Consider the following 23,861-nt stretch of genomic DNA (forward strand, 5'->3'; position numbering starts at 1 on the left):
TGTTTTGGTCCTTTGAAGTTCGCTGAGTTTCCTAACCAGTCTCCTCTACTAACTATGCTTGGGGGTACCAAGATCCTGTTTTGTGGGCGTGGCTTGAAATTTTTTTCACCCCTTAGAGGTACCAATTCTAAAAAAAACCACATAATCTGCTGTCATATTTTCCGATTAGTACCCTAAAAGGTTGCGGGAATTCTCACGTCGTGGACCTTTTGAGGCTGAACATCCTAAGAGGTAACAACTCCGCTTCTTTAACCCCTGAAAGATACGACGAGCACCCCCGTTTTGTTTATATGGGAGTTACCCCACCACGGGGGGACCAACCACAGATCCTGCCATCAACGAGTATCCAATATTTGGGCTAAAAGGCCGACAGCACGTTGTCAAAGAAATGAAATGGGAAAGGATCTGATTCCAAAGAATGGAATGTATGGTTTTCTCATTGTACAACTGCATATTCATTTTCGTATTTAAATATCAGTACAATTAGTTCACAGAAAATTTCTTTCACGATTTCTTGAAGAAGCTTGTTAAAGAAGCTTGCTTGGTGGATTTGCTCTTCGTATCTGTATATGCCTTCTTGTTTGCTTTCTTTGCTGGGGACGGTCTTTTCTCGTTCACTGGCGGATCATTGGTTATTTGAAGATTATCATCACTTGCATCAGTCGAGTCGCTCTCCCAGACTTTCTCGGTGACTACAAAAGAAATAACGACAAAGGTAACTTTATTTGTTCCAGTTATGACTCATTAATAGTAACAGGTTGCTACAAAAGCGAACACAAAGAAACAGACAAAAAAGTGGACGGACGGACGGGCAGAAGGACAGACGGACGGGCGGACGGACGGACAGACGGACGGGCGGACGGACAAATGGACGGATGAACGGACAGACGGACGGGCGGACGGATGGACGGACAGACGGACGGGCTGACAGGTGGACGTGCCGAGTGGTGGACGGACGGACGGACCAATAAACAGGCAAACAAAGAAACAAACACAAACCAAAAGTGATATGAAGTAAACCAGAACAAAAAAACACAAAACCAAAGTAGAGCGGAATTGTATTACGTTCAAAAAGACACCGGTCAAAATCTGAGCTCAAGTTATCATCCGTTATTTTAAGTCACATCTTCAACAGAACGCGTTTGAAAAACTACTCTGAATAATACTGCCTATTTTGAATCTCTTTGTTGGCTTCAGGTATATAAAAGGTAGGGATTTTACAAGTTGAGGTATATGAAAGGGTAGGGAGATCTGTCATTTGGGTATTTAAAAGGGTCGAAAAAGAGACTTAAAAGCGATTTTTCGAACATAAACATATGTGAGAGGGGTTCCTTTTTTAATAAAAGGTAGACGAAAGGGATAGCTCTTCTGTCAAAATAGTACACTAAATGGACACGGATTGGACCTCGGGGCGGAGCCTCCCCGTATGAAGCTTTGTAGAGTACTCCGTTTCCCGGGGAGGGAGGGGGAGGGGGTGTCGCTAGTCGCTTTTTTTTTTTCTGTAATGCAAATGGAGGAGATACAGTAGTACTCTATCTCTTACCCATAAACCCCTCATCATTCATGTAGGTCTTGGACTTAAGTTGTCTTTTTCTCTTTCGTCGTCTTGCCGTGCCGTTCTCTGTTTGCCGAGACTGCTGTTGCGGCAACAGACTGTCGCTTCTTGAAGAACCTTGGTCGGAGGCGACCTTTTTGTCTTGTTCATCATTCGTCACAGCTTGCTCTGTGGACAGAATGAAAATGAAAAGTACAAGTGAGATACAATGGGTCGATGCTTGCGAAAAGCATGCCTTTTATTCTCATAAATTATCTCGACTAACAGTTATCAGGGTCCTAGGAAGTCTGTGGTAAGAAACAGACCATTATTTTTTATTTGAGGGGGTGGGGGGGGGGAGTGGGGTTGGGCAATTACAACAAAATTGTGCAACGGGAGTCATAAGAAAAAAAAAATTGAGCAAGTGCTTTCTACTAACTAGGTTCTGTGTTTGACTTTAAAAATAATTCTTGTAAAAGCTACTGCCCACCAAAAGAACAAAACAAGAAACACATTCATGCACAACCCAAAGGCGAGAAAAAATTTCGTGCCCCAGAACATTATATTATAGTCCCTTACACGCGCATGCCGTGTAATGTTCGAGCAATAACTAAAATGTTAGGATTACAGTTTTCGTTCGCACAGAAAAAAATTACGGTCCGGATCGTTATCGCTAATAGGTTGCACATCGAAATCCTGGTAAGTTATTGTCAATTGATCTTCAAACGGCTTCTTCTATACCACCTTCATTTATAAACCTACTCCTTCCCACACGTTCGTTCGTTCGTTCGTTCGTTCGTTCGTTCGTTCGTTCGTTCGTTCGTTCGTTCGTTCGTTCGTTCGTTCGTTCGTTCGTTCGTTCGTTCGTTCGTTCGTTCGTTCGTTCGTTCGTTCTTTCTTTCTTTCTTTTTTTAAGGAAAGGTCATGTGTTGATCTCTGGTGGTATATTACCATCGTCACTGCTGTCTTCTTTTGGAAGTTCCTTTGTCCGTTTTCTTCTCTTCTTTGGCTTCTTTTCTAGTTCTTCGTCTACAGCCCGGAAGGACGCATATTAGAGAAAAAAATTTATATGTTTAAAAATTAATATTTGAAACAGAAGTTAATAGAGGGAAATGCGGAAAAATTATTTGATATTTGTATTTGTCCACTTTTCTGACCATGCACAAATGACACTAGGTTTTGAGAAGAGCCCAAGCAACTTATCGATAAGGGTTACGGCTACGTATAACAAACTTCAAGATGTCAAGATGCACGGTTGTGGAACATCCAATACAACTAACTCTTTGCATCTATTTTTGCTCTTGTTAAACTTGCTCAGTTTCACAGCCACTCTCCTGTCTCAGTCACATAAAAATGTAAAACAAAAATGTTCTGTTTAAAAAAAGGTTAAATCAGCACATTTCCCGTTGATATAGATCAAAAGCTTTCCCCGCCATGATGAGAATTAATTTGCGACGGACAGATTCTTTTATAATATGGTATAACCGATCATGCGCTCTTGTGGTGGCTTTAATAATCGAAGATTCTGATACTGCTATTTATTTGTTTGTTTATCACTGTGCAATGACTTATCTGACCTTTCGAGACTAAATGACATAACCAGTGGCATCAGATTTCATTAATGGGCTATGAAAAAATCTTCCGTGTATTTCAGTTGTCACTATCTATTTAACTTCATAACGTTTTTTAACATTATAAGTGCTGTCTTGTTAAGTGGGTTTCCTCTTACCTGGCTCGTCGTTCACTGCTTTCTTTTTTCCCACTTCACTGGTGAAAACAAATGAAGATTGTTTGCAAAAAAGCTGTTTAATTACATGTAAGACCTAGCTGTTTGCAGGGCTCGAAATTAACTTTTTCGTTCTGGAGCCAGCTGGCGACTAACGGAAAAATTTTGGTTGCCAGATCGTAAATTTTGGTCGCCAACTTATTTTAGATATAACTTACACAAGAACTCGATTTTATACGTTACTTCGCATGCGAGAAAAGTCAAAATTGAAGAGCGAAAACAATTAGGAATAACACGAGTAACACTTAGTTATAAAGCTACCATTGTTCTCAGGTGATATGTCTCTGGTCCGAAGGTGATGGTTGTCTCCACAGTCATTCTAAATGAAGCGAAGCATAAAACGTTTTAAGTCCGTGGTTTTCATTGTGAGACAAACACGGGTCCTTACGTATTTTCCATTTGCTACTTCTTCGAAATGCCGTTCTTTATTTTCGACTTGCTTTCCTCGACGCCTTTCGCTCACGTAATTCCTTCAACTGATTAGTATCTGCCGCCATTTTCGCGGCAAATGAAAAGCACATGGTGTTCAATTGCGCCTGCGATCCCAGTTTCAGAGGAAGCCGCTGAAACAATGTGGCGCGCCGTGAACGCAGTATCGGCGCGTCGAAATTCATTCCATTTTTTCGATTATCTTGTAATATTCAGACATTACTTGACTGGGGACGGAAGGTGAGTTGTATACTAGCTACCATATCCAATTGATTTCCTAATATAAAGATTTAAAAACAAAAGTTGTGTCGTGGTTTTCTTTAGTTATCGGACAAAACGCGAGTCGCCAGCTGGCGACCAGTGAGTCGCAATTTCGAGCCCCGGGGGGGGGGGGGTACTTTGGGAATTTCTGGGTGGGGATGTGCCGCTGAGACCCTGGAACCCTTAGCCCATACCAGAGCTAGTTCAGCCGAATTTTGCTACCCTATACTAGAGTAAACTCCCCAAATTCCCTCATCTATCGACACTATTGCGGCTGATCTGCGTAAATTTAAACTTGCCGATTTGATTCCTTTATATTTTGAGTGGCAATTCCTGGTTTCCTTAGTCTAAATAAAATCTTCAACCAAATAGTCAGTTTTGGGAATAATGATACCCTATTCCAGACCCAAACGCTCTGATTTATATACCCTATCCTAGAGTAAACTGCTTGAAAACCATACCCTTCATAGCGGCACATACCTATATAGCCCATATATGGCAGTGCCCCCCCCCCCCCCCCCCCGCCGGGTTTCGAGCCCTGTGTTTGTCGGAACAATATCAACAAATAGGTAAGCACCGGCAAGCTAACAAATGTCAGTTACTTTTTTGTGGTTTCAGCCTTGTTTTCCTCTTTCTTCTGTATCTGAGTATTACGAAAAAAATAAATAAATAAAGTCGGGAACTATTAATTCAAACAGTCAAAGACGATACAAATCATATTTGTAGTGCAGAATGAGTGTCTGAACATTAATTACTTCTCACATGTATATCACTGCAGCAGATTACAAAAAATGTAAATGTAATTTCAGAGATTTTCTAACAGTAACAAAATGCTCTTAGTACCTCTTTCTTGTCACCCTTTACAACTTTGCTTTCTGAAAAAAGTAAAGGAAATGCCTTTGAAAGGACAGACAGACAGACAGACAGACAATCCAAGACGTTCACGTCCCTAACTTATTCTGGACACAAGTGTTTGAGATCATTCAGCTACTTGCGGTGGCTATTGTAAATGGCCAGCAGTAATCTCTGGCATGCAAATGAAACCCTAAAACACCAAAATGTAGGTAATGCTCTCTAAGCAAGCACCCAAAATGTAAATGCCTAAAAAAAATTATATAAGTCCTCCTTGGATGCGGTAATAAATAACAAAGGAGACTAAATGAGATGCCTACTGCTGAGTTTGTTAACAATCATCTAAAATAAAATAAGGGTGAATGGGATAACTGTTTTCGTATTTTATTCTATTATTTTATTTATTTATTTATTTATTTATTTATTTTTGTTTTCTAATTGGCTGGATGATGTGGACGTTTCAGTTTGATCTACACCAAGTGAAAAATTGAAAAGAAGTCAAAGGAAACATGAGTGGAAAGCGAGCGAGAATAGAGATTTCTGAAATGTCCGTTGCATAATCTCCCCTAAGTTGTCTATATTCTTGAAAACCTAGTCGAAAGCTTAGCGGGGAGATCTGAAGCACTAACGTACTTGTCTCAGGCTACTGTCATCATCATTTTGCTGTACGTTGAAGCTTACAAGCCTTTTCGGATAATGTTTTTTGTATCCCTGTTGTGTTTTGTGGTTCCAGGGATGGACTGTTCCCTCTTGTATTCCACATTACAAAGTTCACTGACTTCAGTTCCTACAGAACTGTCGCATACCACCACCGACAAAATTTTTTCATTCCCTACTTCCTGCTTCCTTCCTTTAGTTGGGACTGTATTCAGATAATTAACAATTATTGCAAGAGGCTGAGCAAAATATCGTGATTTGCCAGAAGCACACACATCAATAACTAATTAATTAATAATTGATCTTCGAGACACTGACAAATCGCGATAATCTGCGATAACCGAGTTCAATAATTGTTTTTTACACATATCATTCGATCACCAAGTTTCTTTTCATAATTATTTTAATCACTCTTTGACAGCTCAGGGAGGAGATCTGCCATTTTTCTTACAAGAGCGTGGTTACAACTATGCATGAGCAGAACATTATTTGCAATAGAACACATTTAGACGGCATTACGCATTCATGAACAGACCTATATTTGTAGGCAGTTGTTTACCGGTCACGTAGTGGTGTAGGATTTCGGCCTATTGAAAGGGAGGAAAAATGCATCAAATGATATGGCTTACCTGCAGAATCCGACTTGATAGCTTTTGAAATTTCTGAAGGCAAAGGATCCTGCAAAAATTCAACAGCGAATTATCGAAAAGAGACTTAAGTATGTAGACTACCACTTCAAAAAGTCATTTCATAACTTTGTGTATGACACCGAGGAGTGACAAGCAAAGCCTAAAGTACAATGTTCATGCACATTGTTAAGACTTAAGACTTAAGGAAGTACAAGTTAAGACTTAAGTATTTAAGGTAGTCCTTTCTATAAGCCTTATTTACTTCTCTGGGCTCCCTTACCTATAATATATATATTGATGTATTGTTATCATATTTATAACTGGCAAAAATAAAACAAACAAACAAACATGTGACATTTGCTCTAGCAAGCATGAACAGCAAATCCCAACAGCTCCTTATCTACCTCTGGTTGAAAGTTTCTGTCAACTGCAAGTAGCTGTCAATGTTCCAGTTTAATTAAAATCAGCTAACTACAACTGTCATTGTTATGCATGTGTGCAGGCTTTCATCAGTTGCCAGGGAATAAAAAGTACCGTTGAACCCCTGTTTAATCAGCCACCCTCTCAGAAATGGGAGGTTGCCGCTTAAAAGGGGTTTGTCAGGAATAAGCACGCTTAGTAGAAATGTCAATTTATTCATTAACACGTACAAATATGCTTTAGGGTAGCATCAAATCATGTAAAACAATTATAATGAATGTGTGTTTGAATGTTTTTATCGGTGATCACTTTTTATGTTGGAATCTTATCTATCATCGCCTCATCCAAAACAAAGACAGACTATGTGTATTATATTTTGGGTGGCTGCTTAATAGGGCATTAGGCAATAGAAAACCCTCATGACGACAACCAAAAGGTAGCCACGACTGCTTAATAGGTGTGCCCGGTTAGTGGGGGCTTTATTTACAGTATTATACAGACAACAATTTCAAGATTTTGACGACTGGCCACTTAACAGGCAGTGGCCACATACATACATACATACATACATAAACTTTATTTCAGCGTCTAAGAGATTTAGTCTTGAAGGCTAATTGTGGACACTAAATAAACAATTAAATTGATAAATTAGCAGGTTGATAAATACACAAAATTACGTTATCTACAGCAGAGAAAATTTATACATCAATGAGATAAAAGAGAAGGCCACTTAATAGATGTTCCCGGTACTTTATGAGGTATGAATTCATGTTCTGGAAACTTGTCAAAGAATGTAGAATCTCAACTGACATTGCCTTGAGTTCTAGATATAACATATATTACAGTATGTTCTGGTCAAAGCTAAAGAGAAATCAGATGATATCTACACAAGGCTAACTTAAAGCTAACCTTGTCTATATCTCATCTCATTTCTCTTAGATGAGTTCTTAGACTTTCAAGGAGAGTTTCTCATTATATGAGATACTGAATCAAGAGGTAGTATTATTTTTTTTAATTAATACTTTTATTGTAACTTTTTATTTGTTTACTTATTTATTTATTTATTCATTTATTTATTTAATATTTGTTTATTTATTGATTGATTGATCTGCCTCTCAAGACAGGAAATACTTTATCTCACAAGAATCACTGAAGTGACAATTTTGAAATAGATAAGAAGTAAGTACTCAATTTTCTGTGTGGATAATAGCAAAGAAAGATCTCCTATGTTGTGATCAATTTATTTTTTACTGATCATTAAATGCCTTACTTCCTCTTCATCCTCAGGAGGCAATTCTCTGCAAGAGAAAAAGCAATTATGAGCCTGTTATTTGTGAAGTTTATTTGTCAATGGTGTAGTTTATTTTTCAAAATTATGCTTTATAAAACCCAAAAGGTGAGTTTTAAATAATATATAAAGCCTTATTGATAGAGTGCATTTCAGTACACTCACAAACCCACAGGAGTATCATTTATCTTAAGGCACAGTATACTTTTACATATATACAACATACACGTACCCTACTTGACAAAACATTATGCCAGTTTAACCGACTTCTTTATAGATTGTATAGTTAATTTTTGATCTCAGTTAATTTTTCATTTTTCAACTATATGTGGTTTGATTTCTTTTAGTTAGTTCCTTTACTTCAATTTATCCCTAGTCAATAATCATTATTGAATATGGTTAACTAATAACAAGAAAACAACCCACACATGGTTGAAATAATAAAAAAATTACCTCAGTACAAACTGAGATAAACAATTAACTACAACACATACTAATGGACCCTACTCTAATTAAATTAACTTAATATAAATAAATTTTAATTAAATACATACGAATTTATACCCCTTCCTACATGATTCTGATAAAATTCTTGAATGATTTTTTAGGTTACAATCCATAATTTATTTTTCTTGCCCATATCAAGTCACACAATCTTGTACCTTTTCTTTTCACTTCGACTTTCAGCAGTGTCATTCTGCTTCTTTGGTACTGTGTCTGTTTTCTTTGAAATGACTTCCTTGTCTTTTTCTGTACTGCCTGGCTTTTCTGAAGCTTTTTTGACTATGAGAGCAACAAAACAGCAATGACTTTATTGAATTTTATACCATTGAAAAAAAAGATACTGACGATATAGTACACTTTAAAATGTATGTGAGGCCCAGTTCAGACGCCGAACTGAAAACACCTTGCCTGAAAACTGCTGACATTTCGATTTGTTTTGGTTCAAACTAAATTAAGTTTGGCGAATTAAGTTCAACGTCTGAATCAACAGGTGTACTTTTGATAATTTGTGTTGGTCCAAATTCGAATTAAGTTTGACTCACGAAAAGTTCGGCATCTGAACTGGGTCTAAGGATCAAAATAATCACACATATAATTTCAATCAAATCATTCCTTTATAATTTATATGTAACTTCAAAACTATAAACTACAGTTGTTCTAGAGACATACATGTACATGTACAAGTAAGGATCAACATTGCTGAAATACTGCACTGGAAAAAGCTATATGTGTTATGTACAACAACAGAATAGTTTGACTGGTAAAAACCACTTGCAAAACCAAACATGTATTGTTAGCATGTAAATGTGTATCACATGCCTTTTAAGTAACATGATGAGAGTAAACATCTTATTTGTAGCCAACTATTAAGACTGCATGCTTACTTACATGTACATATGTGTCTGGGGGCTAGACGTGTTTATGCCCTTTTTATCGGACTTTTACAGCCCTTGTGTATGGGTACATTGTACAAATTAAAACTGGAGAAAAATGTCGCTATAACACTTGGTTTAGTGAGAGCAAAGGGATTGAAGTAATGATTGCAAAGTATAGCTAAGCTAATATAATTATTTCACATACCAGTTGTAGCTTTTCCAAAAAATGATGACTTAATGCTTCCAGCTTTGTTGCTGTCTGTTTTTCCATGTCCAACCTTTGGCTTCATAACAACCAGTTAACAGTATTAATTTAATTAGAGAGCATACCATTAAATTTTATCGACACTTTCCATTTCACAATTTTGGATACATCCTTTGAGCTTCATCTTTGGCCACGAGTGTCGTGTCCTCTTAGTACATAAATTAGAGGAGGTTTAACTAGCTGGAGAAGTGAAACTAGTTCAGAAAGAAGCACACAACAAGTCGACCATGTACTCTCTTTATTCTTCTCTCCCATGCTACTCCTTGTCTACTTCATGACATACATTCACGAAGTGTGACATACACGACATCTCTCCTTTTCTCTGAAGAAACAAAGTCTAACAATCCTTCGAACTTGAACGTAAACATAGCGAAAACAAATTCAACTTTAAAGGTAGACGCCTTTATGCGATAAACATGTCAACAAAGTTAAAAGTTTAAATTGCCTCCGAATGAGCGTCCTCAACAACACTTTTAAAAACAAAATCACAAAGTTCTCAATCACAGAAACCTTAATCACACAATTCTTTGATTTGTCCATCAGTAAACATCTCACAGGAGATCAGTTCATAATTTCAAAACATAGTCTTTGTATCTCTCTGGTGGTCTCCTCTGCCTCTGAGGTCTCTGAGTCAACCTTGGTGTTGCTGACATGCTAGGTACTGTTGCTTGGTCAATTGCCATATCACTATGGGCGATAACTGACTCGTCTCCATTCTCTGCACTTGTTTGTGCTGACAGTGTACATGTACTCCTGGTTGGAGGTTCACTCTGTGGTGTGGTAGGTGCTGCCGGTGTCAATTCACTTAACACTTGGCTTGGAATTGTGGAAGGTATGACAATTTTGTCTGGGCTAGCAGATGGTGTCCCAGGCGTCGATACAGGATCGTCCGCTATAAACCTTTTCACATGTGAGGTGTTTCTCAAGTATTGGGTCCCACCTGGAGCCTCCACAATGACACTGTTGCCAGTCTTGCTTACCACACTGTATGGCGTTGGATTGAATGGTGTCGAGAATTTGTCTTTTCTCTCTTGCCTTACAAGTACTTGATCACCCACTGTAATGTCTGATGGTTTCGCATTTGCTGCTTTGTCGGCATATGCTTTGGTCTTTGCCTTCACTTCTGCGTCTCTATCCCGAGTTTCTAGGTCTAGACGGCAATCAGCATGCAGCTCTGGCAGCTTCCCTCTCATCTTTCTATTGAACAACAATTCGGCAGGGCTTTTACCGGTGGTGGTGTGATCAATACTTCGGTATTTTGTCACATATCTTCTTAACTCCTTCTTCCAGTCGACCCCTTCAGCTTGGGCAATGCGAATTCTCTTCCTCAGGGAGGCATTCTGCCGTTCAACTTCCCCATTGGCCTGGGGCCATTTCGGTGTTGTCTTGAGATGGACGATTCCATTCTGGACACAGTATTCCTGGAATTCTCCAGTGATGAATTGAGGTCCATTGTCTGACTTGATAGTTATGGGAAGACCATGGCAGCTAAAAATCTCTTCTAGATTGTCAATTACTTTCACAGTGGTGGTTGATGTCATGATGGCATACTCATAGTAGCGACTATAATAGTCAACAACAACCAGTATGGAGTGTCCGGATGGAGGTGGTCTTAGTAGGTCTACAACCAGTCTTGCCAAGGACCCTCCGGCAATGTCGTTGACATCAACGGCTCAGGTGGATTTGGACGTGCAACCAGCTGACATCCATAACAAGATTTGCAGAACTTCTCTGTTGCCTTATCAATACCAGGCCACCATACCTTGCTTCTCAAATTCTGCTTTGTTCCAACAATTCCCAAGTGTCCCTCATGTGCTAAGGATATTGCTTGGGGCCTTAGCTTGCTTGGCAGTATGATACGAGTACCTCTTAGGACTAGCTGCCCGATCACACACAGTTCCCCTGCAGCTGGTACATAAACCTTACATTTCTCAAATCGACTGGTTTTAATTGCTTCTCTTAGGGCTTTCAACTCTTCATCCACTGCTGATGCTTCTTCAACTTCTCTCGTGGTTAGGGCTGTGGGTGTGGCACTGATGGCTGCAAATCTAACATACTCTTCTGCAGCATGTTGATGATTTGTTGGTTTGTTCTGACTGAGCAAGCGTGAGAGGGGATCAGCTACACTGCTCTGTCGTGGAGCATACACGACTCTGAAATCATAGGGCTGTAGGCGGATTACCCAGTGTTCGATGCGGGCACAAGGTTTGGAACGAGGTCCATAAATCACTTCCAACGGCTTGTGATCGGTCACTAGATCAAATCGCATTCCATAAACGTATGCGTGGTACCTCTCGCAAGCCCAAACAAGGGCAAGGGCCTCTTTCTCCGTCTGGGAGTATTCCGTTCACACTCTGTGAGGCTGCGGCTTGCATAGCAGATTGGTACCCATGCCCCATTCTGGTTTTGCATTAGTACGGCTCCAAGGCCAACAGGGCTTGCATCTGCAACGACTTTGGTTCATGCTCTCTTGTCAAAGTATGCCAATGTACCTGCTTCAGCCATGCTTTGCTTAAGTGACTCAAAGGAAGCTTTTTGCTCGGGCCCAAAGTGGAACGGAACATCTTTCCTGGTTAGTTTCCTCAATGGCTCAGTGATGGTTGCAAAATGGGGAATAAATCTGCTGCTGCAATTAGCCAATCCTAAGAAGCTTCGAACTTCACGGACGGTTTCAGGCTCTCTTGTTTCTTGCAGGGCTCTAACTCTTTCCTCCGTCGGGCCGATTCCTTTTTCAGACAGAAGAATTCCCGTAAAAACCAGTCTGTCCACACTGAACAAGCATTATTTTGTCAGCATTGAGAGTCAAACCATGTTGTCTGAGGCACTCCATGGTTTTGAGAAGGCGTTGGTCATGAGTTTTCTGGTCTGGGCCGTGTACAATGATGTCATCAGAGATATTGTCAATGCCCTCTATTCCAGCCAGAGCGGTGGATATCTCATGTTGGTACAGTTCACTTGCTGAGCTTACACCAAACAATAGGCGCTTATATCCGTATAAGGTGGTGATCTGGCGTGACTCTTGACTAAGCTCCAGCTGGTGGTAACCTCACTTTAAATCTAGCTTGCTGAAAACCCTTGAGCCGTTCATGCTGTGTAGCAGCTCATCGACAGTTGGTATGGGGTGTCGACCACGTAGAATGGCCTCGTTTGCTCGCCTCATATCGATGCAGAGACGAATGTCACCATCCGCTTTCGGGATAATTACTACTGGGTTCACCCATGGTGTAGGCCCATCAACTTCTTCTATGATGTCACAGTCCAATAGTTCTTGAATCTTCTTTTCTACTTTTTCTTGTAAATTGAAGGGGGTTCGCCTTAACAGCTGAGCAACTGGTTTCACATTTGGGTCTATGTGTAATGTCACTTGCTTAGACTTCAACTTTCCAATCCCACTAAATACTTCTGGGAATTGTTGCTGCAGTGTCTGCCTGGTTCCAGCAACTGTTGCGATGTCGACACCTATTCTCAGCACCCCTAACTTCATTGCAGTATCTTTGCACAGGAGTGGCACTCCTTTTCCTTTGATGACTAGGAATTCGGCGCGAGTTTTCCCTTTACCAATCAACACTTCACAAATAAAACGACCTTTTACTGGGAGGGGTTTGCTGGATGCATAGGCTAGCTTCCTGTCAATAGGAGCAGCTTCTGATCTACATTTGATCTTCTTAACTTTCAAATCTTGCCAGGTTTCTTCATCAACAATGTTATTGGTGGCTCCAGAATCCACCAACATTTCTAGTTTTACCCCACCAACAGACAACTTGAGCAGATTTGAGTGAGCTTCATTAGTAGCTCTGAAGGCATAATCAACTTGCTCCCCATTAGCTTTTAGCTCTTCTTGCACTTGATTAACTCCTGGTTTCTTTGGTTTGGTTTTGCAAACGCTAGCAAAATGATCTTTCTTTTTACATTTCCTACAGGTCTGACCCCTAGCAGGACATTTTGGATCTCTACCCAGGTGCCCACTTGACCCACAACGATAGCACTGAATTCCATTTTTCTTTCGGTTTTGGTTACCATCGGGTCGCTCGGGTCTTTCGTAAACCTTGTTTGCATCTTCTTTACTAGGCTCACTCACAATGAGATGAGACATTTGGTGGGCTACACTTTCACACTGTTCTGCGATTTCTAATGTGCGAGCGAGCGTTAGCTCCACTCTTTCCTCAAGCAGTTTGCGCTTTACATAGTCTGACCTACATTTACACAGGACAGCGTCTCTTATCTGGTTGTCAAAGTCTGCACCAAAATTGCAATCCTTTCCTTCTTTTCTTAATAGAGTAACAAACTGCAAAACAGTCTCACCTTCCTTTTGTTGGAGTCAGTGAAATTTCTAGCAGGCAAAAGCTGTATTGACTTTGGGAAGAAAATATTCATTCAATGCTGTTACAGCCGCAGAGTAATCGGTTGCTTCTCCGGTATCCGCGAGAGTAGAGAAGATTTCTTGTACATCTGGGCCTGCTAAATGGAGTAGCATCGCTCTTCTTTGTTGCCTCGTGTTTGCATTTGTAGTCTCAGTGATAATGAGACCTTTGCCATCCACAAATAACTCAAAAGATGTCAACCAACGCGTCCAGTGCAGTCCCAACGTGGCGGGATCCGAGTGACAATCGAACTTAGGAATCGCATCTGAAGTGCCATTTTTGCTGAAAGACATCTTGTGCCGTGCTTGTCCTCATCGCCAATGTCGTGTCCTCTTAGTACATAGATTAGAGGAGGCTTAACTAGCTGAAGAAGTGAAACTAGTTCAGAAAGAAGCACACAACAAGTCGACCATGTGCTCTCTTTATTCTTCTCTCCCATGCTGCTCCTTGTCTACTTCATGACATACATTCACGAAATGTGACATACACGACAACGAGGTTTATAACTGAACATTGCAATTTGTCCGCTAAAGCCCACAGCACAGTCTAATGGCCCAACCCGACTGCGAGGCCTTTTATTTCATTTCACCTCCCTCATCCCAGACCTGATCTCAGGGCAAGTCCATGCTTAAGGAATTGTCTAAAATAAACAGAACAAGACAAGGGGGCATCGGTGGGGTGGGAGGGATGATTGTTGTATATGCAAAAGTGTAAACTGTATGACTTTGTGCTGTTTAGGGAGTCACCTGTTTCAATGGAAATGACTGATTTCAGCAAGAAATAAAAACAGGAACTAGTTCTGTTTTAAATTTGATTCCCCTTAGATGTGAAAATGACACAATGGGCACGATCCACGCAACCAAAATTTCTGAACAGTTTGGTCTAAAACTGAATGGATCGGTTCGGTCACACCAGAAAAGTTTTGAAAAAATTGGTCCACCTTTCAAGGTGGACCACTTTCCTTGGTTGGACTGGTCCGATTTTTGAACCTCAGCCCAGAAATTTTGGTTGAATGGATTGCGCCCAATATCACATATCTCTGGTACCTTTCCAGGGTTCTTTTTGAAAATTCTGATTACTATTTCTGTATGTCAGTTTTATATGAGAGTCCACCCACTCCCTCACCCAGTTTGTAGATTGCTATGCATCCATCAATGTCAATCATGGTCAGTCAGTTCAACGTAGGGCTCACCTCTTCACATCTGGCATTGTTTGTTTCTTGTGGTTTTTCACTCTTGCTTTTCTCTGGTTTCGAAGATGATGGTTTTGCTGTAAACATGGACTCCAAGGCTGACATCTGTCCTTTCTTTGATTTTGGGCCCGGTATCTGTAGTTTAGAGGCACAGGTAAGGAAAGTTGTAATGCAACTTATACATGCATGTGAAGGAAGTGTTCTCACAACAGACAGATGGAAGGAACAACAGACAGATGGATGGGCAGAAACAAGAATTAATGACTGGATGAAAAAAATAATAATTTCAAAAAATAAATCACTAAATAAAAAGAAGCAAACAAGCAAATTAATAGCAACTGGAAAGAGAAACTAAAGAAAATAATGAATATAACATAACTGCAATTACTGGGTTTTACTAAAATCAAATCAAGTGCTACATATATTAATCACAAACAAGGTTACTAGTACCTTAAGTTTTTGCTCAGATGTCAAACTAGAGGTACCTTACAAATAAAACAAAAAGAGAACATCATTATTTTGACTGTTCATAATAATTAAGGGTGACTGTCAGTGGTTGCCTATACCTTTCTGAGTTGTACCAGGTTCACAGCTTCCATTAACCATTTTAGTGGGGTGACATTTCTCGCCATTTGCCAAACCATTAATTCTCTGGGTGCCTCTGTTGACGCCTTTATCTGCCAGAGGAACAGCAGCTGAACAATGAACATGACTCCACCTATAATGTAGCCAACAGACAATTGAAGAATCAGTCCAGTTCAAACTGAACCAGTGGTAGCTTCACATGGATCTTGAAATAGCTATAGGTCGATCTATTACAAACACTACAGACTATGTTAATTAAGAGGGCCCATTTGTAAAATCCACCGATCAGATTGCTCCAAATGGTCCAATATTAGGATCATGTGTACTAAAGGCATCCATGGTTGAGTGTCAATCAATAGTCTCAATCGATACTCTCGATAGACACTCGATCAATACTCAATCAACATTCCATTGACACCTCAGTTGATACTTGATTGATGCTCGATCCACATCTTGGTTAAACAGTGGGTCAGAAGTTGACCATTTTTCAATCGATGCATATGAACCGGTTGACACGCAGCCGAATATGTATACATTGACCAAGTATTGATCATGATGTTGATCAATGGGAATCAATCTAGAGTATCCATCGACACTTGACCACGGGTGCCTTTAGTACACATCATGATCCCAATATTGGACTGGGCGACACCGCGGAAATACGTTTTTTTGGGGCGCGATACAGTATTTTGCTGGTCAGCGGTACACCTTAACAAAACTACAAAATGCCTGCTACTTTTACATTCTTATCGCAGCGAGTCTTGTCGACAGTGAAAAAGATACAAAACTTAGAGCGCACACTGTAAACTTAGCTTTTAAACTCCGCTCATTTGGTGGATAGTTCTCAGTTAATATTATATATTGTGCCAAAGCCAAACTGAACTTGCACACGGTGTGAAATTGTTGTTGTTTCGTGAAAGTTCATGCTCGCAAGCGGCGAGCCAGTGGCAATTTACGTTACGATGTGCGCTAAGGCTAAAACTAAGCAGCTTTTGTGTTGCTGTAGCGGTGTTCTGAAGACATCAACTTCTCAAGTTTGTTGAATTGATGGGCTTGAACCGTGTGAATCGGTATGTCAACGGCATTTCGATCAAATTCGTCGGGAAGACAAGCTCGTGTTCGTCCACTTGTTCGATTGGGGGCACTCGCGAAAGTAAACATGGTCATCCTGTCTCCACTCGGTATCACCGAATTATGGACCAAGTGGGCCGAAATCGAAGCAGTGCCTCGTATAAATCTTGGACACGTTGGTGTAACAAGTGTAGGACTGAATCCCTAAAAGGGTTCAAAATCTGGCCTCAACTCGGGGAGGAATTCACCGAGGTATGTTTTATCATAAAATATCCAATTTTAATTACACTGTACTTCAGTAAGCTTAAGGCTGGCGAAAATAAAATTTTAAATTTTCATGTTTATTATTGTTTCTTTGTTTCTTGTCATAATTTCGAATTGTTGCAGTTCTGTATTTTGCTTTTAGCGCCTCTAAAGTGTGAAAATCATTTTGAACTAGTTGCACAGCTATTAGAGTTTAGAAAAAAAGCTCTTTAGCTATTAGAAAAAACCACAAGAAGTACATGACATCTGATTATCTTAAGATGGCAGAAGACATGGAATACAAAGCTGTTAAAAGGGTAATTAAAAATACATGCATATGTTATTGCAAGACAATAAAAATACCATGAAATCTGGGTAATAACAACTTCCAATTAAAACTCAATGAATGAATTTCATTTTTAGTTATAAATAGGTTATCCCCACTGTATTCACACAGCAATCTTCTGATTGTAAGGCCACCCAGATAATTTCTGACCACATTACCTTAGAGCCTGAGACTCTGTATAACTTTCTAAGATTAATATTTGTTTACATATTACTATTATCTGGATTTCCCAATAGAAAACTTCTTCTACTGTACATTTTTTTCTATTTTGGCTCAGCAAAAATCCTTTTTGATACTGTCCATGGATGATTTCCACAACACCAATGCTGTAAAAACACCAACTGAGAGAACACTGACCAATGCTCTCCATGTGGCAACTCCTCTCCTGAAAATTCAGCCATCTGTTGATGGTGGGGAGAGGCAGGGGGCTGGAGCCCGGGAGAATATGGGGCAGGAGCCCGGGAGAATAGGGGCAGGAATCCAGAGAGAAATGCAAAATGCTAATTTTTGTCATTCATTAAGGCTTCAAATACTCTCAAAAACAAGAACTGAAAATGTTACTTGACTTTCATTTAGTGTCTTTAGAGACTTCTAGACCGATGGGCAAAGAAAAATTTACCCTTGGGCTCAAAATGAGGCCCAAAATGAAACCCTTTGAGAGTGGTTATGTCATAGGTCATTCACTTGAAAGACATGGGTAAGAGTAGCAAGGCTGAAAACGAAGGAAAAGGAAATGCCCAAGGGGTGTGCAGCTAAATGACTAAGATGTGTTTTGAGTCTCTTAATTTACAGGGGACAGGAGCAGGACAAACAAGGGTGGGAGTCAAGAGATAGAGGTATGGGAAGTGGGAGAACAGGGTATGGGAAGTGGGAGGTTCTGACTCCGCTGTCTCTTCCCCCACTGCAGTACCTTGTCCCTAAGTAAAAGGTAAAGTCTGCATAGAGTCAAGTGGCCCATCAGGCCAGGCTTATCTTGGGTTCTGTAGCATGAACCGACTAGGAGTATTTCTACTACCCCCTGCTGGATAGGATGCTAGTCGATCACAGAGTTACCCCCAGCATTAAATTCACCAGTACCCATATGTACACCTTTGTGGAGAGAGGCACCGTGAGAGTAAAAGTGTCTTGCCCAAAAACACAACACAATGTCCTTGACAAGGGTTCAAACACGGACCGCTCGATCCATTGCTGAGCGCACTAACCACATGGCCACCGCACCTCCCACCTTGTCCCTTTGGCCTAACCTTAACCCTAAACCTAAAAAAAGGAGTCTGTAGATTTCAGTCAAGTTTATCTCTTTTATCACTTGTGTATTTGAGACAATTTCTAATTTCCTCGCTTTCTGCCATTCAGTTTACAGTACCAAAGCCTGATTTTAAGTGATTGGCAACTACTGATGGAACTTGTTTTTGCAACTTACAACTTCAGACTTTGCACAAAATTTCTCACTGGAGAAAAGCAATGTTGTAGAACTTAAGTGATGAACTAAATGCAATAAATATTAATTTGTAAGAAATGTATCTGTTCTTTAATACATGCTTTTGTGTCTAGTATCTAAGTTGGATGTAGCAAAGATATATTACCAATGGTTTGTAGACAACAGTAAGCCAATTCAGAGACACAGTGGCATAAACAAACCCACTTGTTAGCCAAATATCACAGGAAAAAAAAACCACATAATTATATAATTTATTGCCATCAGGTGTTATAATGTCTTGTAATAAAGTGGTTACAAGTTAAGTAACAATCTTACAGAAGGGAGGATGATACAATATTATGACTAAGGGGATCATAATTAATTTCATATTGATTCAAAGCACGTGATATGTACATGTCTAATTCATTAAGCACATACAATGTAAAAATTATTTTGTAGTGATTGAGCAAAGCTCATCTGAATTAAATTAAATGAAAGGAAAAACAACAACAGTCAATTATTTATATCAGTTGATACACTGCACATGTAAGATAGGGAAATAGAAATCGAAAGCTTCAAATGACTGAGTAAACAAAATAAACTAGTGGGTTTCATTGAAGAGTTGATTACTGCCTCTCTGAAATGTTGAATGTCTCTTCAGCATCAAAAGATGTGAAACTTGACCACATCCCATAAGTGGAAGCGGTTTCGTGTAAACAAATTCAGGTGTTTGGGCATTTTAACATATTTAGTTACCTGTGCATACATGTACAAGGAAACGGTCTTGAAAATTTCCATGTACTATCAACATGTAATCGATGTAAACAAAAAAGGCCTCAAGCGAGGAAAAATTGTTTATGAACCAAACATATTGAGCGGTCTTGAATGTTTTCAGTACTTCCAGCATTCACTGCGGCCAACAAATCACAATATTTTCGATTTCTACTCCCTTCGCAAACGCCACCATTATATATAAATGTAGACTTAGACAATCTTTAATGACAGAGAAATATGTTGTGAATGAAATGAACAAATGTTTTATTCTGACAGCAAACGGCAGGTACAAAAAAATTATTTCACCTGTTCCAAAAGGCGCAGAAAGTCAGAAAGGTGATAGAAATGCCAAACAAGCCAGTCTTTAAAGACAAATTCTTATCAAAGTTTCTTTGACGCACTGCAAAATATAATCTAGCTGAACAAGCACCACATGTCGGCGCAAAGTGAGTGTGAATAAAACGGTTCCGACTTACATGTACCTTAACCACTTCATGCAAATTACACTTTTAATCCAGCTAGTCTTCAAAATCCTTGCAAAAGCTTCATACAGAACCAATCTTCTGCTTTGCTGGATACCCATCGTTGTTTTCGACAATTCTGAGGCGAGGGCGACTGAAGCAACACGATCCAGGCTCGAGTCAGCAAACTACACATTACTCCACACAAAATGACTCCCCTGTACCCCTATTCATTACCGGAACATTGTTTGAGTATTAAAAACCCATTTAAGGACGTCAACCTCACCAATAACAAGAAGTATCAAGGATATTTTCGACCTTAAAACGAACCAAAATACTGATCTCGGAGAACTGATCGATCGAAGGACAGCACAGCCTGATGGTGATGACCACTGACCAGTTACGGTGACGTCAAAACACGTATTTCCGCGGTGTCGGACTGGGCAGTTTCATGGTTGACATCTCTGACAGAACTTTCTTTCACATAAAAGATTTCTTTTCTTTTTCTTCCAATCCTCTTTCCCTTCTGTTTTGTTTTACATCAGAAGTGACTATACACCTCTTCCAATCAGAATTGCATGCTTCAAGTTTGCAATGTTGTTTTCTTCAGTCTGTGATTGTGGCATTTTTTCCCACACGTTTTTAGTTATGTAATAAATCTCTTATAAACCAAGCTAGTTGGGACCATATTGGGGGAATATCGGCCCTCTGCCTTTTTTGTACAGACCTCGCTGCAGTTGGTCTGTACTATCAAGACCTTGGGCTGTTCTGTTCTCAATGTGCAATGTATAGCCCGCTCATTTGGTTAAAAAGAAACATAAACAAATGAAATGTGAAGATAAATTCATGTAGATCCTGTCATGTATTAGGTTTATTGCAAATTGAAGCACATGGAACAGAATGCGCATAAGTGCGCATGCTCATAATGTCAACCGCTGGCTCAATACACTACAGATCCTGTTAAAATACTTTTCATGCTTAAAACATACCTGTTACTCTCATTATTATGCTGCTGTTGCATGTCGTAGTCAACAGTGTATAAAGAATTGGAATCCTAGAAATATTAAGACAAGCATGTAATGATTACATCATCATCATCATCATCATCATCATCATCATCAAATCTTTATTTAAACCTTGGATTTTTGATTAGCAGACAAAAGTGCTAGCATCTCCGACTCAAAGACACTGCAGTATAAGCACAGGTAAGGTAAAATCTGCATACATGCCTTCATGTATATAGTGGCATGTCAGGCCAGAAAATCAGGCATGCGCTTAATTATATGTGGTTTATTCTGGTTTCTCTTGCATGAAGGTAAATATAAATCTAATTAAACCCTGGCCTCCACTCCCCACATCCTTGGATTTTACACCAGGATGCTGCCTTGCCCAAGAACACAACACATTATCCCTGGCAAGGACATAAGTTCCTGAAATGCTCACTGACCATCAGACCATCAGATCTATGACCCCATATTTAGCTTTACACATTATTATATGTCCAACTATATGTCTATATCAAAAATTGCCCAGTCAAAATAAATTCAGTTTAATTGACAATTAATCCATGGGTGTGCGTTAGATATAAGCTGGTAGATAGCCAACTACAGCAGGGGCAAGTTGGGTATAATCATCTGATATCCAACAAGAGCGAGTGGAATCATATTGTTACTAAAAATGCCCCCAAAATATAGAAAACTAAAATAGGATAAAATAAAAATAAAAATGCCCAAAAAAATATTTGCAGAGCATGGTAGAATGGCTCATATACCATGATGGCTATATCTAAGCCAATGAGAACTCTTGTATTTATCATCCAATGATTCAGTTTTTAATAATGTTAGATATTAAATTTTTATCACTTGTAAATTTAAAGCTGACCTTTAATTGACATTTCTGTACGCTGTAAATGTGTAAAGACGTCACTACAGAGAAAGACTTCTTTGTTTCTGAAAAGGGAAGAAAACAAAAATTAAAAAAATGCAAACACTTCTATTCATGATTAAAATGTGTAGTTCCAGAAAATATCCATACCTTCCCCATGGAAGGAATTTTTTTCTAAGACCCCCCCCCCCCCCCTTCCCCTCTGGAAATATCTCTGGAAATTTCAATTTAAGCTTGATACATTTCTTTTTATTTTTTTAAGTTTTTGGCCTTACAGAACCCCTCCTACCCACAGGAAATTCCAATCCTTTCTGTGGGAGGAGTATGGATATTTTCTGGAACTGCACAAAAAATTGAATGAAAAAACATACACGTGCATTGCATTCAATATAAACATTAAAATGTCCAAATGAGATGTAATACATGAGCAAATCTCTAGATATATATGTGAAAAGAAAACCATATACCCTATGTATATTCCCTGAACAATTTGTGTAAAAATTTTAACAAGTTCGTTGTTGTAAGTTGCTATTTTCTCCCCAGTTTAGTTAGCATACATGAACATAATAAGACTGCAACATTTACACTGCCCACACAACATTGTTTCCTTAAGCTACTGTACCTTCAAGGTTTTCATCCTGGGTGATGACATACCGATGTACCTAAGACAAATTGAAGGAACACTTTCAATTGCAGGTCTTCACAGTCCAATAAAATACAACCTACAAAGACTTCTGAATAATATGTTCACATGTCATTGTTAACTGCCGCAAATGGCAGGGTATTCAGACCACATCAGATTGACTCAATAAAATTTAACTACTTACATCTAACATTTACACAAATGCACTTCCATGGGTTTGCTTGAAGAGAGAGAGAGAGTGACAAGGCTCGAAAAAAAGTGTCATCCAGTCATCTGAGATAAGTAGATTCTCCTTCCGAGCAAGTACTTTTCTCATAAATTTTCAATTGCCTGATGGGCAACTGGGATCAGGCAAGTTGTCTGCCAACTAAATCATTAAAAGAGCAAACTAAGGCTAAGTTTTATTTCAAGCCCTGAGTGAGGAGCAAAAGTGGAAAAATGATCAGAGATGACTGATTTTTTTTGGTTGTTCACTGTTCACGTGTCTGTTACCATAAGCAAACCCTTACTTTTTCTCCATCCAAAGAACATCTTCCTCCAACAATATATGTTATATTGAGATGAGAAGCAGATTTTGATGTCTTCTGTTTCTGTGCAAAGGCATAGAGCATTCTGTGGGGATAAGTATGGCAGGAATCAATAATTTGAGTTGTTTTCTTTTTGTTAAGATACATGTTTTTTCACCAGGGCTGTCAATAAGAGCCATAACCTGTAACACCAGTTACAGCTGAGTATCCCTTGATGCTATGGGTGAAATTGCCTGTTGTTAATAGAATTCACCCACAAAGTAACAAGTTCGTTATGGGTGTGAAGACAATGGGTGACTCAAAACTTAATGACAGTCCTGAACATTATGAATAAGTGGCAGTGCCAGTTTGAATATCTAACTGATGATATCCGTTCTTGACACATGTTTCTGCTGCTGATCAAATATTTTAGTTCAAAAACAAGGAAACTACATTGTAGACTTTGTAAAGAGAGAAGATGGAAAGTCACTAAAATTGCTTGTGCCCCAGGAAGCACTCTACACACCACTGTTAAAATTATGCTCAAAGTCTGAAACGAAACGAAACAAAAATCAAATATAGTACGCTACCATTCACGGAAATCAGAAAGTTTCGTTAAAACAAGTTTTAATTTTCGCTTACTGTTTAGCTTTGTTGACGGGCACTGACAAGGTACGACTCAACCATTTGTAGGTAACCTGAAATAAATCAACCAGGAAAATAAACAATTCCGAAACTAAAATGCGCTGGTTTTCCATATACCAATAAAGGGCTTACTATTTTATCCTCGTCGTTAACAAATTCATCGAGGTTTGCAAGGTAAAGTTCTTCGTCGTCCGCCATCTTGATTTCCCGCCAAATCTGAGTTTTGCGCCTTC

At 39.3% G+C, this 23,861-nt stretch overlaps 1 protein-coding gene across 2 annotated transcripts; it reads right to left on the reverse strand.

Annotated features, from left to right (window-relative positions):
* Positions 1-76: 76 nt before the first annotated feature.
* Positions 77-23,849, reverse strand: LOC145491975 (uncharacterized). 2 transcript variants are annotated; one of them, XM_081471279.1, is made up of 19 exons: positions 23,761-23,849; positions 23,626-23,681; positions 22,987-23,089; positions 22,457-22,496; positions 21,832-21,899; positions 20,940-21,004; positions 15,620-15,771; positions 15,504-15,538; positions 15,054-15,188; positions 9,441-9,519; positions 8,519-8,639; positions 7,839-7,866; positions 6,149-6,197; positions 4,854-4,885; positions 4,613-4,653; positions 3,264-3,304; positions 2,486-2,563; positions 1,544-1,723; positions 77-692 (listed from the first exon to the last, which is right to left on the reverse strand). In XM_081471279.1, exons 1-19 carry the CDS (start codon positions 23,824-23,826, stop codon positions 505-507), a joined length of 1,557 nt encoding a protein of 518 aa, XP_081327405.1. In that variant the 5' UTR covers positions 23,827-23,849; the 3' UTR covers positions 77-504. The 2 variants fall into 2 exon arrangements, with proteins under 2 accessions (XP_081327405.1, XP_081327406.1); XM_081471280.1 differs by having other exon boundaries at positions 78-692; positions 3,264-3,301.
* Between the last annotated feature and the right edge of the window lie 12 nt (positions 23,850-23,861).

This window comes from Orbicella franksi, chromosome 7 (genome assembly GCF_964199315.1).
Source record: "Orbicella franksi chromosome 7, jaOrbFran1.1, whole genome shotgun sequence".
In the NCBI taxonomy this organism is placed as follows: Eukaryota; Metazoa; Cnidaria; class Anthozoa; order Scleractinia; family Merulinidae; genus Orbicella; species Orbicella franksi.

Bases quoted from the DNA above. Each gene is read 5' to 3' on its own strand.
- LOC145491975 (XM_081471279.1), bottom strand. From the start codon at position 23,826: ATGGCGGACGACGAAGAACTTTACCTTGCAAACCTCGATGAATTTGTT. The intron at 22,497-22,986 runs GTAAGGGTTTGC...AATTTGTCTTAG, and splicing joins GTTCTTTGGATGGAGAAAAA to GTACATCGGTATGTCATCAC. The intron at 1,724-2,485 runs GTAATATACCAC...TTCTGTCCACAG, and splicing joins AGAAGACAGCAGTGACGATG to AGCAAGCTGTGACGAATGAT.